This window comes from Eleginops maclovinus, chromosome 24, assembly GCF_036324505.1.
Source record: "Eleginops maclovinus isolate JMC-PN-2008 ecotype Puerto Natales chromosome 24, JC_Emac_rtc_rv5, whole genome shotgun sequence".
In the NCBI taxonomy this organism is placed as follows: domain Eukaryota; kingdom Metazoa; phylum Chordata; class Actinopteri; order Perciformes; family Eleginopidae; genus Eleginops; species Eleginops maclovinus.
Genome location: NC_086372.1, coordinates 3,865,618 through 3,881,709, shown reverse-complemented (window position 1 = coordinate 3,881,709; position 16,092 = coordinate 3,865,618). Strand labels below are relative to the sequence as shown.

The 16,092-nt window shown below is 44.1% G+C and overlaps 2 protein-coding genes across 4 annotated transcripts; one reads left to right on the top strand and one right to left on the bottom strand.

Annotated features, from left to right (window-relative positions):
* Positions 1-3,060: 3,060 nt before the first annotated feature.
* On the top strand, positions 3,061-12,673 carry dzip1 (DAZ interacting zinc finger protein 1). 3 transcript variants are annotated; one of them, XM_063877776.1, is made up of 19 exons: positions 3,061-3,076; positions 3,729-3,835; positions 4,374-4,500; positions 4,724-5,323; positions 6,743-6,782; positions 6,966-7,081; positions 7,240-7,398; positions 7,490-7,627; positions 7,709-7,771; positions 7,902-8,030; positions 8,337-8,385; positions 8,471-8,521; positions 9,104-9,279; positions 9,618-9,822; positions 10,082-10,256; positions 10,484-10,836; positions 10,978-11,099; positions 11,210-11,369; positions 11,965-12,673. In XM_063877776.1, the coding sequence occupies exons 3-19, from the start codon at positions 4,498-4,500 to the stop codon at positions 12,060-12,062; spliced, it is 2,637 nt and encodes an 878-aa protein (XP_063733846.1). In that variant the 5' UTR covers positions 3,061-3,076; positions 3,729-3,835; positions 4,374-4,497; the 3' UTR covers positions 12,063-12,673. The 3 variants fall into 3 exon arrangements, with proteins under 3 accessions (XP_063733846.1, XP_063733845.1, XP_063733847.1); XM_063877775.1 differs by having other exon boundaries at positions 3,062-3,076; positions 6,698-6,782; XM_063877777.1 differs by lacking the exon at positions 3,061-3,076 and having other exon boundaries at positions 4,374-4,540; positions 6,698-6,782.
* cldn10d (claudin 10d) lies at positions 10,824-15,571 on the bottom strand. Its single transcript, XM_063877797.1, has 5 exons — positions 15,242-15,571; positions 14,490-14,651; positions 14,319-14,400; positions 14,095-14,202; positions 10,824-14,020 (listed from the first exon to the last, which is right to left on the bottom strand). Exons 1-5 carry the CDS (start codon positions 15,471-15,473, stop codon positions 13,834-13,836), a joined length of 771 nt encoding a protein of 256 aa, XP_063733867.1. The 5' UTR covers positions 15,474-15,571; the 3' UTR covers positions 10,824-13,833.
* Between the last annotated feature and the right edge of the window lie 521 nt (positions 15,572-16,092).

Genomic DNA, 16,092 nt, shown 5'->3' with positions numbered 1-16,092 from the left:
TTAAAAAGAAAAAACCCATCTTCACTCTTTCCTTCACTTTGTTTTAGTGCTGAGCCAGCACTGCGTTGCCCTGAATGCGAATCAATCTTTAATTTTATGCTTAAAAAGAAACATCCAATCCAACAATTTGAGACTGGTCTTTGAATACAAGCGGCAGTGTGTGCGCGCTCGGACTAAAGTGTGTGTGTGGATGCACCCCGCTGATTGTGCTGCCCATTAAAGCGGGGAGTGTGTCGCCTCCTGCAGATGCTCTCCATCACAGCAGCAGTAGGCAGCATTTCTTCTGACACTGAGGGAAGACGGGAGGGAGGAACGGCCATCACTCCTCCATATAATGCTAGTCTGCAGAGCTCAGATCAGATCTCTACTGACCTCCGTTGGTGAGAAAATGTACATGTTGGGTGGCTGCTACAGTCATGAAATACTGTACTATTTACACTGTAATCTGACGGACATCACCAAACATGTGATAAGCTTACAATGCATTTTTAAAGTGGGACCTACATTTTTGGGGACAAAATTAGGGCTCCTTTCCATATTTCCCATGTCTCTGTTGACCCCAACTGGTCACATTCTTCCATATCTATAAGATATCTGAGATAACGAGATACACACCTACAGCTCTTACATTTAATTTATGAAACATTGTGTTCTCGTGAAATCGAAATCAATGTCCTTATCGCCAGGAAGTTAAAACATAATTTGTTATTTCACGATAAAATAACTAATGACACTTTTAAATTACCTTGTTATCAGATGAATGTCTTCTTTTAATAACTATTACGTTGTTTATTTTAAGTATCCTCCTTTATGATGATAACAGTTATTAATTAAGATCACAAATTCAGGACTTTCACTACTGATTGTGTATTTTTTTTATCACTTGTGTGAATTAGGGTCTGAGTTATTTACCCATCTTCAAGGTTCAAGGTTCAAGGCTTTATTTGTCATATGCACAGCAGATACAGCGTATATGTTGGCAATGAAAATCTTATGTCGCGTGCTCCTCCAACAACTCAACATACATGGTGCAAATAACATAAATAAAATAGTGCAAAAAGAGAGAAGAATATTTACAGTAACAACAATAAAGATTTGAGGATGTGAAATATATACATATGTGGAATACATTGAAAGTATTTAAACACTTTACACTGTTGAATGAGGAGGTATGGACAGATGCATATATTATGTATAGCAGATGTATATGGCAGATATGTATAATATATAGATATGTGTATTATAAACAGATATGTATGGCAGATTTGTATAATATATATATATATGTATGTGTGTACTATAAAAAGATGTGAGTAGACATTCACACAGCTCAGGAGTTCAGTAGTCTTATAGCCTGTGGTATAAAACTGTCTCTGAGTCTGGTGGTCTTGGTCCGGATGCTGCGGTACCGTCTGCCAGACGGCAGCAGACAGAACAGATTGTTGCTGGGGTGATGGGGGTCCTTTAATATCCTACCGGCCTTCTTCCTACACCGCTGGGTGTAGAGGTCCTCCATGGATGGCAGCTCCGTCCTGGTGATGTGCTGAGCAGTTTTCACCACCCTCTGTAGAGTCTTACGGTTGAGGGCGGTGCAACTGCCATACCAGGCGGTGATGCAGCCAGTCAGGATACTCTCGATGGTGCACCTGTAGAAGTTGCAGAGTATCCTGGAGTCCATGTTGAACTTCCGCAGCCTGCGGAGGAAGAAGAGCCGCTGTCGAGCCGTCTTGGATATGACCCTGGTGTGATGTGTCCATGTCAGGTCCTCACTGATGTTTACCCCGAGGAACCTGAAGCTGCTGACTCTCTCCACAGGATTCCCGTCGATGGTGATGGGTGTGTGTGCCTCTCTCTGCCTCTTCCTGTAGTCCACAATCAGCTCCTTTGTTTTGCTGACGTTGAGATGGAGGTTGTTGTCCTGGCACCAAGATGTCAGGGCTCTGACCTCCTCTCTGTACGCCGTCTCGTCGCCGTCTGTGATCAGGCCGATGACGGTCGTGTCGTCAGCAAACTTGATGATGGTGTTGGAGCTGTGTGTGGCCACGCAGTCGTGCGTGAACAGGGAGTAGAGGAGAGGGCTGAGCACACAACCCTGAGGGGCTCCGGTGTTGAGGGTCAAGGTGGAGGATGTGATGTTCCCCATCCGCACTGCCTGGGATCTGCCCGTCAGGAAGCTCATGATCCAGTCACAGAGGGCGCTGTTGAGCCCAAGGTCCCTGAGCTTAATGATGAGCTTGGAGGGCACAATGGTGTTGAATGCTGAACTGTAGTCAATGAACAGCATTCTCACATAAGTGTTCCTCTGGTCCAGGTGGGAGAGGGCAGTGTGGAGGGTGAGGGAGATGGCATCATCCGTGGACCTGTTTGCTCTGTAGGCAAACTGCAGGGGGTCCAGGGTCCACATCTGCCTTCTTAACAGCAGTGCCATCAGGAGGTTTTTGTGATTGTATATAGGTATAAGTACATTTACTCAAGTGTAGTTAAGTACTTTAATAAACTTGTACTTTACAGTGGGTGTATTTACATTTTATGCTACGTTGCACTTTTTCTCCACTACATACTTTACAGGTTTGGATTAATGATGTGAAATATAATCAACCCTTAAATCAGACTTTAGTTCCTCCTGGAGTAAATTCACAAGCTACTCTGCAGTATACAAAGCCATTATGATGTTTAATATTATTACAATATTGGCTACAAAATTAATGAACGACAACGTAATACCCACCAGCAAATGTCCCATGATGATTCAATAAAACCACAAGAGGGAGCCCGTGCCCAAATTGTTTTTCAGATCTCCCCTCGCATCCCTCTCGAGCTGTTGATGGTTGTTTCCACACGTGCTATGCTTTCAACATTTTAATCAGTGTTTTACTCTGCTTTCAGACTTTCCCTCCGTGAAGTTGGGAACTTCTTGAACCCAGACCCCCTCAACCCGGTTTACAGACTCCCGGTTTCTCCATTTCAATGCCCAGAGGTCTGCTCCTCCCTTCCCCCTTCTCACTGCGAGCTGCGTCAAATCGACTCAACACGACCAACCCCACCGGAAGTGGGCAGATTTGCACTCAAAGTAAAGGTGAGACATGAGTCGGTGCTGAGCTATGCATTAGATTAAAATCGAGATTGTTTTTTCAAAATGGTTATTTGAATCAATCTGCGTTTGGAACCATTTCAAATCTGTTTAATACGGAAAAATCAGAAATATACCTGAGGGGAATTTGGTCCTTTTTTAGCTGCACAGATTTAATTAAAAAAACATTTAAGATAGTATAAGGGGAATTATACATTACATTAGTATTGGGATAAACAAGTAAAAAACAACACGAGGCAGTACAAACACTTAAATGTATAGTTTAAATAGATGAATAACTTAAAGTATATTGCAAAGGCCTTGCTTCCTTTTGAATGTAATATTGCATACAATTTAAGGTTTTTTTGTCAAAGTTGACTCAATAAATAGTCCTCCTTGCAAACCTAAACACATTTTATAATTCTTTAATGTAGCTCAATTATTAGCTAGGAATCAAACGCCTTTGTAAATGTTATTTAAGAACACGTGTTATCAGGTTTCATCCAAATAGCATTGTTTAGGAGCATGGCACGTTTGCATATAATGTACCACATTCATTGTATTCTATTCGTCCCCGTTTTATTGTGGAAGGTATTCACCGGAAGTTCGTGCTTTTACCACAGTCAGCTTTTCGGCTCCCTCTTTTTTTGTAAGCAAGGATTTAGGAATGTGGAGACCAGCAGCTACGTCAACCACAAAACGCCTGGGGTACCGTCGTAAAAAAAACTTTTCCAGAGGCTGTAACCTAAGAAAACAAACCCTCAGGTAAGCCTTTTCAATACAGACCTGGGAAATATATCTTAAAATGTGATATTCACAACTGTCGGTGATGAATAATGCAGTTTTAGTGACGCTGTTTAAAGTTTTGCCGAACACCGTTCACTACAACATGTCCGTTAGCTAAGAAGGGGTTTGAAATGCACGAGCCGTTATAAGCTTGTAACCTTCCTGGCATTTTGTGAAATGTTTCGTTCTTTACATTACCATTAAAGTATTCAAAAGACATTTTAAGAGTCGGATAAGTTCAGGCATGTATGCCATTGTTAGGGCAAGCAAGGGGATAAACACACTGCCCCAACATTAAAGAGATTAGCGGCATTCGCAGTTGGCAAGGAGACCATTGCGGTAAAAAGAAACCCTCGCGCTCATTCGCAGCTACTTTAGTTGTTCACACGGCTTAAGTGGAGAGAGGGGCTTTCAGACACATTGCGGTGTTTCCCACAGGACACAGCCCATCTCCCAGACACTGTAGGGAAACATTTGCTGATTGCAGCCAGTGTTTTGATAACACTTTTCTCCACAGGGACGCTCGTCTCTGTCTCCATGGTAACTAGCCCCGGCGCGGCTGCATGCAAAGGGGGCGGAACCGGAGAGGAACGACGGCGCTTCGGTTTCTTTCTCCCCCGTGAAGGCACAACCAGTCGAAGATGGTAAGGAGGGCACGGCGTCAGGACGGCGACAGCATCATAGGTAGATGGGGATGGAATCGGCAGTGTTGGAGTCTGCTGTTTTACCTTTCCGACACACACACCGGATGCTGTATATCCTCTTTATCTCTTTCCTCCTATGGATGCTGTTTTGAATTGAGGTTTGCCTAATCTATTGCATCTGCTTCAACTGGCTATTCGAAATCTCTGTGCTCTTTGTTTTCAGCCATTTCTCGACGGAGCATACTACCCCTACACTGGTGACACCCAAGGGACCCACTCATCAGCTGGGATCCCATCCCTCCTGAATTCCCCCCTCAGCCACCCATCTGTAAACGGCCACTCTGTTCCTGCACCCAGCATGACTCCATCCAGCGGAGCCTCCATCAACCTGCCTTTCAAGTTCCGCCCTCGCAGGGAGAGCGTGGACTGGCGGCGGATCAATGCTGTGGACATAGACCTGGTGGTGAGCCAGCTGGATGTGGACGCCCTGCAGGAGCACATCAGCGGCGTTACCTTCTGCAGTTTGGACGGGGAGCGATGTCAGCGTTGCCAGAGCCCCGTGGACCCAGCTCTAATCAAGCTCTTGCGGTTGGCCCAACTCACAGTGGAGTGGCTCCTCCACTGCCAGGAGTTTCTCACCCTCAACCTGCGAGCGGCCGAGGAGAGGCTGGCGGCCGCTGCCAAGGATCGAGAGCAGCTGCTGGCTCAGCAGAATAAGCAGGAGGAGAAGGTGAAGACCCTCACCACCGAGCTCAAGCAGAGGAAGAAGCTGATTCGCAACCAGCAGTCCCTGATCACGCCGAGAATCATGAGTGGACAGAAGGTACCGCTGACACTAAACGCTCACTCTCTGGGGGTTATCGGTTACCATTTGCATTTCACATACGTTTGGCAAGCAGACAGCTAGTTCCATCACCCCCACCCGCTGCGCTCCTCCTCCTCAGGGCCCCCAGTCTGTCATTGTTCCCGAGATCTATTCACAGCTTCGACTGCTTTGTGTATTTCACATGGGTTTGGAGGGAAAAATAGAAAGGTGACAATTGATTAGTGTTAAAATGGTTGCTATGTATTGTAAAAGCTGCCGTGGCTGCTTTGTTTTGGAGTGGCTTTATTTCAGGAAGAATAGGATTTAGAGCTGCAGGACAGATGGTGTCATATGGTGGCAATTAGTTTTTTTTTAATCCACTTACAATATGGTGACAAGAGCAGTAGTCAAAACACCGTCTGACATCCCCCCCACCCTCATATACACATGCCCTGGTAAATCATGTTGTTCTCTATAGTGTTGTTGAATTCATATATATCAGTCTCTGTTGTAAAGCTCACTTACCATTCTGCTATTTATAGCACAGATCCTAAAAACCCTCTTTGGTCTTCAAGTGTATGTACCTATCCAAGCGGTCACCAAGGCAACAGATATAGTGTGTCAGGACAGCATGTGGTTGCTAGGTTTGTGTAGAAGCTCAGCTAACAGAGGTGGCTCAATAATTGATAGAGAGGTTATGTGTTTGTCCTTTGAGGACCTTTTTTGCTTGTCATGTATTAACACTACAAAAACACACACGGGCAGGATTCAAGGCTTATTTAATTCCTCTCCAAATTTCCACAGTAGTTCCAAACCCTAATGTAATCAATTACAGAGCTACTCGTAGCAGCACACTTTGTCGTGTGGCTGGCTTTGGATCTTGGGTGCCATATGGTGTGGCAAGATATCGGTAGCAGCAGGTTTAACATGGAATGAAGTCAGAGGCACAATGAGCGGCTGAGGTTAATGTAGCGTGTGATGTGTAGAACATAGACAGCGTCTACTCTAGGAGTGGAGTGTCAGTGAGCTGGAGTGTGATGACTCCTGCCTCAGGGAACAAATCAACATCACTCGAGCTATCTGTCTGTTTTGAAACATGCCTATAGTCAGCGGATCATCCTGTGTGGAGAGTCATCGTCAGCTTTGCCCCAAACCTCTTTCATTCATTCAGTAGGCTACTCGCTTAATGAGACACTCCGTGGTTTACAAGATTCTTCTGAGGAATTGTCAGCAAGTGGTAGTTCAAAATATAGCTATCTAAAATGTGACGCATTGCATTGTGGGATTGTTAGCAAAACTTGTTTACACTACTCAAATACATTTTCTTATTGCATATATTCATATTACTTTCTATTTACGGTAATAAATGAATGTATTCTCTGTGTCTTTTAGTGTCCGCATTGTGATAAATCCTTCCTCAATTCCACGTTTCTCCAGAATCACATGCAGCGCCGCCACCCTGGCGAGTATGATATCGGTAAGTGGAGCCGTCGAAAAGGTTTGCTGAGACCTTCAGAATAGAGACAGGGAGAGAGTTATTATACAGCTCATGAATTAAAGTTAAGGGTCAGGTAAATCACATGCATTCAACATTTTAAGGACGGAGCCTGCACGTCACAATGTTGTACAATACCTTTCTTTTTCCTTTACATCCTTCCAGATTTGCACTCAGAGAGTGAGAAGAAATCTCTGAATGAAAGCCTCAGAATGGAGATCAACAGTCTGAAGGAGCAGATCGCTCAGCAGCAACAGGACCTGCAAGCCAAAATAGTTCAGGTAGGAAAGCCTGACCCGTGTGGAGGATCTAAACAATAGACATTTTCCATCTGTATCTGTCTTTTTGACTGTTGGTCACTCAACAAAGCAAGCATATATGGGTTTCTAACTTTGTGTTTTTTTAGTAACAGAGTTATTTTATCTTGCTGTGATTCCAGGAGAAAGAGCAGCAGTCCATGCAGAAAGAGCTGCTGAGAGAGTTGGAGCGTTTTAAGGCTGAGGAGATGGCGCGCATGGACAGAAAGATAGAAGACAGCAGGGATGGGATGCGCAGGGAGATGGAATTCCTTTACACACGAAATATTCAGGCTCTAAATGTACGAAAAGGACACTTGGATAATTACTTCTTTATGGTGTTCATTTGGTCTACAGGAAACTTTTTATTCAGACCTGTTTTTTCCTCCAAAGGAAGTAAATCAGAATCATACGGCTAAGCATGAAAAACCACCGAGCCCTGTACAACCGCAGCCAGAGAGAGATTTGGACAACTACAAAGAGATGCAGATGCAAGCCATACAAAAGCTGGAACAGCAAATGAGGAAACAGGTCGGTGGGGAGAGGAGATATTGTTTTCAGAAGTAAAGAAAGTTGGTTGAGTATACTAAAAAGACAAATATTCTATTCTAGGAGAAAAAGTGGGGATCAAAGCTGCACGAAATAAAGTCCCAACACGAGTCTGAAAAGAACAAGGTAGGTTTGTCGCTCTTCCGAGGCAAAGACATTTGTCCTCCTCTGTCACTCCAGAGACAAAAATATTAAAAGTCTGAAATATTTAGAAATAAGAATCCCTAAAATGCATCTTGTTTGTGTCTCCTTGCAGTTGCAGAACGAGCTGAGCAGACTGCAGTCGTCTGTGTCCGAGCAGCAGGATAGCCGCCAGAGGCTGCAGCAGGATCTGGGGAGGAGGCTGCAGGAGAAGGAGCAGACCATCAAGGCTCAGAGGGATCAGGTCAGTGCTCACTCACACTCACACAGCCAACACCCGCCCCCCCGCACTGTGATTATGTCAGGGGAGGAAGTGAGGCGGAGGGTCAGCTCTCATTCAGGATATCCTCTATTTGCTTCATGGGCTCCGATCGTTTTGTATTGAGACGTGATGATACTGTACATGTGAGAGGAAGCTGATGTGTTTCCTGGAATAGATCCACTTTTCCCCAGGCTTCCTTGTGGTAACGATGAGGGAAGTCTGCCACTGAGAATGGAAACATTGTCTTTATGCGCGGTGTAACAAGTGGTATTTTTTTCCATCTTACAGATAAGGAATTTCTCCTCAAATCCACCCACAAAAACAGTGGAAGTACCAGGTATAAAGTCCTTTACTTTGAATCATAAAGGTCTTACACTACCTTAAATGCGTGTTTGATATTCATCATGTTCTCTGTTTCTCAGTCATCCTCAGTGCACCAGCCCCGGACCCTAAACCAAAGAGAGTTGTGCTGGGTAAGTGTGTAAAGCCTGCTTTCGTGAGCAAAAAAAGGTCCCACCCAGAGAAGCTGAGCATGTGCTTTCATGTATGAATGATTTAGACAAAGCAAACTCCACATAATCACCCCCTTCTTTTAAAAACCCATATTTGAACTGACTCCCTCACCTTTATTGACCTCACGTGCTGTCCAATTAGAGGAACCAGCCTCGGCTCCTAAGCTGGATCCTATACAGGAGCTGTCAGAAGAGGAGAAAGGTAAAACAGGCAGTAAAAGCAACACAGCCGGCCGACTGCATGCTGTCTGCATGGATGCATCAGTCTGGAAAAGCAAGCTTGTTGTCTGTGACATTCGTCGGTGCTTGCTCAGGATTAGTGATCATTACATCCATCCGTCTTGTTCATGGCAAATCGACTTGTAGACATTCTCCTCTTCTGCCTGCCCCTCAGTCGCACCCATCCCCCAATATGAGCATTTGGCATTTAGGTTGCTGTGACAGTTGGCAAAAGCATGCTAATTTTTTTTGTCCTTTGTGCCGCCTGTAATTTGAGCCTGAATACTCATAAAGGACTGATTTTAAGCGGGCTTTCCTTCACAGACTCGAGCAGCTTCTCTGAGAGGAGGCCGGTGGAGAAGAAGTCTGAGCCGGTACCGGAGAAGAAACAGAGAGTGACCATCAGCGCTCTGAAGAGGAACCCCAACATCAAGAAAGAGATGCGGCCAGAGCTGGAGCAGGCTGTCATGGAGAAGCTGGAGAACCTGGGAGTCAAGCCTGTAAGTGCACACTGTCTTGAGCAGCACTGGGGACACTTTGGGCTTTCTGGTTCAATACTTCAGCATCAGTTTGGCTGTGTTCATCTATATGGCTCACATTTTGGCATGGGTGTGAGCTGTATTAAAATGTTCATCCTCAGCTCTTATAATAAATTCTGTAGCCCCATACAGACATTTTTTAGGACCAAAATGACCCAATTGAAACCCATTTTAGGCTCTTTTTAAAAATGCACAAGGCTAAAAAAGTATTGTTCAACATGAAAGTTTAGGACAGTAGAACTCTTAATCAACTTGTTTTGTAACCATTGCTCATCATTTCCTCCTCCTCCTCCTCTCAGGAACAGTGCGGTCTGAAGGACAAAGAGCTTAGTTCCATCCTGGTCAAGGTGCATACGAAGCGGGAGAGCGTTGCAAAGGGGCTGCCTCACTACTGGCGCTATCGGGAGGAGATAGCCAACACTGTGGAGCAGAGGCTGGCCGGTCAGAGGAGAGGCAGCGACCCTGCTGCAGTGTCACAGACCAGAACCAGACAACCAGTTCAAGGTCAGTCATGGAAAAGCCTTTAAGCTCATGAGATCATCTCAAAGATCTTACTCACAGACCAATAATAACCAGCTTCCTGTTGTGAGCCACTTTGCATTAGCGCTTTGTGTGTGTGTGTGTGTGTGTGTGTGTGTGTGATAGTGTCTGTCTAATCTGTTTAAGGTTGTTTACTACCACATATGACGCTTTGAGCACCGACAACGTGTCAGCAGCTGATCCGCTAACTCTGTTTACACAAAGTGTGTTCGTCTGTGTGCAGTTGTGCAGATCCGGCCTCGATCCAGCAGCCTGCCCTCCAGAGAAACACAAGTGATGTCCAAACCTGCAGTCAAACAGCCCAAGACCCCCCAGCCGGCACCGAGGACCAAGACCACCAGCCAACCCAAGACCTCTACACCCAACACCAAGAGCGCTCTGAGGACCTTCCCATCCAAGTAAAGACAGGCTGTGTAAAACATGATAAGGCTTCTTGTAGTTTGTAGACGGGTCGATCTCCTGCAGCTTTATAACCCATGTATATCAGCTGGTGTGAGTGTGAAGCTGAAGAGTAGACAATGGTGCTGTTGAGTGGTCATAATGAATGTGTAGATAGAAGGTATGACTTAATATTTTATACGACTTAAAGAAAAACGGTTAATCATTTGTTTCTGTGATTATTTAGGACCCCTCCTTTCAGTTCTGATGAGGAATCGGAAGAAGAGGACACAGACATGGAGGAGGAAACGCCCAAAACACAGCAGAAGGGCAAATCCCCACAGCCCAGAATAAACCTGACCCAGATCAGAGCCAGTCCGGTCCAGTCAAGTCAGGCTCCGTCCAGGAACTCATTCTCCTCCAACCCCCAGCAGACCAGGGGTTCGGGGAGCGGTGTAACGAAGACCACAGTCACAAAGATAGAGACCGACGAGGAGGACGAGTGGTCGGACGTCAGCGAGCTGCAGGAGATCAACCCCAAACGTCTACAGAGTTTCAAAGATCAGAACGGAAACGTGGAAAAGACAAACGTTGGCAAAGGTGAGTTTATTCCCAGTCAGTTTAAACCATACAGAAATGAATTACAACTTTACTAATAAATCATTCAAAGGGGACATTTAGCACGTGTTTCTCTTGAGCAGCACTAACATGAATGTATTTCTTTTAATGTCTTTCTTTTAGAGAACAAAATCAATGACCTGGCCAGAAAAATGGAGAAGCAGTTTGCCGAGCGATCACTAAAGAAACCAGTAGGGGGCGTCAGCATCCTTCCTGAGAGGAAGGACGAGGTTCAGGAGCTCACGGTGAGAATCACTGTTTGATTGAACCTAGTGCATTCCTTTGCTGTACTGGATGTTAAGTGTGTGTGTGTGTGTGTGTGTGTGTGTGTGTGTGTGGGTGTGTGTGTCAACAGTACACAGATCTGGAGGAGAGCAGTGATTGGCTGGGATCCTCCTTAGAGGACAGGCTGGAGATGTCTAAACCTGTTCAAAACACCGCACCAACGAGGAAGAGCCTCGACTCACCCAGCACCAGCGTCTGGGGAACATCTACGGGAAAGGCTCCCAAATCAGGTCAGTCCCACAAATAACTTCAACGCACAAATGATTTTCAGTACCCATAGAGGGTCTCTCAATTAGAACAAAAACAAAAGAGGGAATAAAGTTTCTCAATCACTGCTTCTTCCGTGCTGTTTGCTGGAAAATGGACGTCCTGGAGGAGCTGCGAGCCAAGCTAATGCTTTGACTCTCGCTTGTTTCTCTCTCTGCTGTGACTGAAATCTTTGCTCCTTTTGAAATATATAGACAAAAATGACCACAACCCTAAAGTGTATGTCAATGATGTGGCTTGAAACTAGATTCATGACAGCTGTTGGCAGAAAACTCTGACATAAGATCAACAGAGCGGCGTAAAAGCCACTACAGGCGAGTAAATGGAGCGCACTTTGATTTTAAGCTAAAGAATTTTATGTGTGAAAAATGTTTTGAAACAAAATCAAAGGTTTACACAATTTTAGACGCTTAAATACAAAATGTTACATATCAACACACCTTATGATCTTGGTTTTAGGATTTGTTGATGTGTAAATGTAGTTTTATAATAATATGCATGAAGCTTCTTCTATCTGTTTAGCAGTCAAGTAAAAACAGCTGTCTTGTTCCCCCGCAGGTCTGACTGAAGCAGGAACAGGAAGTACCCTGAAGAGCAGCCTGTGCTCCCTCAGTGACATCAGCGACTCGGAGGACATTAGCAATAAATACAAATAACACTACAGCTGATCAGGTGAGGCAGCTCTACGCCAAGCACAGACACAAAGACCTCAACTCCTCTGACACCATAGCCATATGTTATACTGTAATTCTATAGACGCTATAATAGAGAGGGGGAGAGCAATACATAAAGGGACTTTGTAATCAAACATGTTGGATTACAGCTTTAACTGTCTTCTCATTTTCACTCTCGCCTTGTGCCAATCTTTGCTTGCCTTAGACCTTTGCAGTGTTCAACAATAAATACATTTCTCTTTTTATATATTAACTAACACTCCAAAGGAGATGCTGTACTCTATGTAGTTTGTATGACATTTTGTAAATCAACTTTGATAATGCTTCAAGTGTCAAATGGAGCGATGAAATGTGATGATGTATAGAAAATATTTAAACAAGCAATAAAAAATGTCTCTGTAGAATCAAGTCTGTCTAACTGTATAAGCAATGTCATGAATGTCATTTATTTTATATAACGTCATATAAACCATATTTGTTCCCTACATGGCTAAAGTAACGTAGAAAAATATAATAGAACGAAACATGAAGTGTCAACGATTAGCTGCATATCAAAACATTATGGTTTAAATAAATAACATGATTCAAAATGATGACTGTAACTTCTGACGGGCATTTCTGCTAACTACACAGCACTCTCAGATGTGATGCCTAAAATGTCATTCATTTTGATATTTCGGTTAATGGTGTTTTTTGTGTGCTTTGGCTATGTTGGTAATGATTTGAACACTTCCTACAAGTGTGACAACTATTAGCAGACAGCTTTAGCGGCAGTGCTTCTCTCCTATTGGCTGACTCGGCCTTGAAGCTCATTTGTAATGTGAGCAACTGGGTTTTTATGGAGGGAGACAGCTGTGACAGCTCCCTGCTCTGACATCATGGCCTCCTCCAATATCATTGGCTCTTGTGCAGGGGGAATGCTTCATTGACCAAACAATGTTCAGCTGTCTTTCCTTCATCAGGGTGGACTCTGGGGTTGAATAAGTGATCAGTAATGTGACTTATAGCCACCAAAGATACTATGTACCTAACATCATCATTTCATGGTCTGATTTTGAGCGCCATCTTCTGGCGACCTGGAGGAAGTGCAGAACTACTCTGTATGATGCCTAATCATACCTGATATGGACATATGCTCATCAATAGTTATACTTTCTGAAAGTGTTGTGTTGGTTTTGTTAGCACAGTATCATTGGTCGTCTATAAGTCACTTTACTGATGAATAATGTATAAAGTGAAAGTGATACAACCCAAGACGCATACCTGATGAAGGCAAGACGCTAGAAAAGGTTAGATGAGGCGAATAAAGCGTGGAAAGTCTTAATTTCAAAAGTCCTATCACATGCTGTAAAGGTACTGTATGAGCAATGAGTGACAAAGAAAATAGAAGGCAGATAAGACTTATTGCAGCATCAGGGTTACCTTTGCTATAGTGTCTCTACATACTAAGTATTTATTTTAAGACCGTCTTCTAACTCATAAGGACCTTCATGTTTACAGGGGAAGTTTCCATTTTGTTTTCAACTTACTGATGGAAATAGGCTTCCTTACCTTTCCATTAAATGAACAACAAAATAAATGTTGATGTATGGATTTCTGAGTATCCAACTAGGCAGGTAGGGTGGAACAGATGAAGAGTTATCCATACTGCATTAACAGAATGCTGTCTGTGGCTTCTTATTGGACATCAAGACACTGAAGTGGAGTTGATTTTTCTAATTCAGTCTTTAAAGTCACTTCCTCAGCTCAGACTTTAGACGAAGCTGTCCCTGTTGAAGGTCGCCCTGGTCTTCATCGGTGCTCTCGACCCTCGGCTCTTCCTGCCTTCATAGTAAAGCGGCGGCCCCAAGGTCACTCTGGAGGACGCGGCCGGCAGCATGTAGGTCCGTCTGGTCCTGGCAGTGGCGTAAGTGGCCGGCCCCCGAGGCCTTTTTGGAGAACTGTTGACACAAATGGTCATAAATAGATATAATAATGGAAGTTCACGGTTAAATATAAGAGGTTTCATATCTACCTTGATGGTAGACCTTCTTTTCCAGAGAAGTAAGTCATCACTGCTGCTCCAGAGATGAGAAGAGTGGAGCCTCCCCAGCCAACGAAAACAGCAGCTCCAATTTCAAATCTGAACAGCAAGTTTGGAGGTGTATCCAGAGTTAGGGTTAGTTTGTCTGCTCTTATAGTCCTTATCTCTCAGCTTTATCCTTGTACTTATAATCATACTGCTTAAAAACGACTCACTTCTGTGCCCTGAAAGTTGGATCCAAGAATTCTGTCACGAGTTTGTTGGCCCACCATGAGTAGGTGATGATACCACAGAATCCTGTCACAAATACAGATGACTTTGAACATCCTGAGTGCAGAACACACACGTTTAATGCTGCAAAATATATTAAGTATGTATTATATTACCTGAAACCAGGTAGGTGATACCAGCTGCAAAGGTCACCCTCGCATTGGCAATCTCTGATCCCCCTATTTTAGTGCATTTCATCCCTACGAGTGTGAGGACGCCTCCGAAGAAACCGGTGATGACGGAGGAGACAGCGAGCGCTCTGCAGGCGTGGAGGAACGCTGAGAGAAAACAGGTGAAAAAGGTTTGTACCATAATCTGTGACAAAAGGAAATGTAATTGATGGATTTGTTTTTGAAATAATGCAGCAGAGGCCTATTTATCCCAAATTCAGTTAGAGGTCACAAAGAAATATTGATAATGCTGCCGCTTTTTAAAAATGTATTTAAAGCCCACTTCTGCTGATGAGATGGAGCAAATATGAGCCGTTAGTCACATATCATGACTCAGTATCTGCATAATATGACCAGTCTGAGAGTTTGTCATTATTTTGAGAAATGTGACAATTATTTTGCAGTCCTTACTCATTATTTCAAGAGGCTACGTCATTATTTTGTGATAAATATTCATGATTTTGACACTGTCATTATTTTGCGGTTTCAAACGTATGGTTTTGAGATACTGAGTCATTATTTCGTGATAGCATTTATCTTAAGTGACTCTTATCGCAAGCAACTTACAATTAGAACAATCAGATACTCGTTATAAAAGTGCTACAGGATCTTTTCATTTCATTGTAAGGCATCTTGTAAAATTCTTTTACTGTCTGGAAAATGCTTCCATATCTCTTGTGGTTTTGTGATTGTCCTACCAGGCAGGGCCAGCATGGAGGGGTAGTCCTTGCAGTCGGAGACCCCCGTGGTGTCGGAGATGCAGTCCCTCCACAGGTTAGAGTAGTAGTTGGAGGTTGTGAGAACGATGCTGCCCACCTCAGAGAAAGTCCAGTACTCTGTGGGCAGAGTGGAGCAAACCAGGATCCAGCCACACAGGCAGGACACAAAGCAGCCGATCTCCATGTACATCACCACCGTCCTGTACTTCATGGTGAGTGCTGTGGAGGTATCGAGATGTGTTTAAAAAAAAGAGAGAACATCCACCCGATTCACCGTGGGAAACAGGACTGAGCTCTTTGTCGTTCTCTAGGTGTCAGACCTGCAGTGTTGTCATCTTATCTTTTTCAGGTTTTGCCTCGTAAGCATCCTTCCTGTTCCCAGCACCGAGGCAGAAAGCTGAAGGATAGGCGTTTCTGAGCACCTTTCTGCTGCTCCTTTCACACCGATAGGGGGAACTACAGGATGTTTAAAGTCAGTTTCCATTAGTGATTTATTGGTAAATATAATCAAATAGCAATTAATAGTTTCAAATCCCTTTGTCCCTTATTGTGCTAAATGGTTTGTTAAGTTGCGTTTTCTGGTGGTTAGCGCTGCATGCAGTAAAACAGAGAACTGTAGAGCCACTAAGATAAGGAAACATCCCACCAGGCCAAGGTAGAGGGGGTGCTCCAATCTCACACTTTTAGTGAAAACACTTATTCTTTCTGAATAATGAGGGTAAATCAGAGGCCACACATTACCTCACTTTTGATGGATCTGCACAAAAGCTGCCACCGCTCTGTCTATGTATAAACAATAAGCAGCCACGTGGGATCCGCCTGCATGAGGG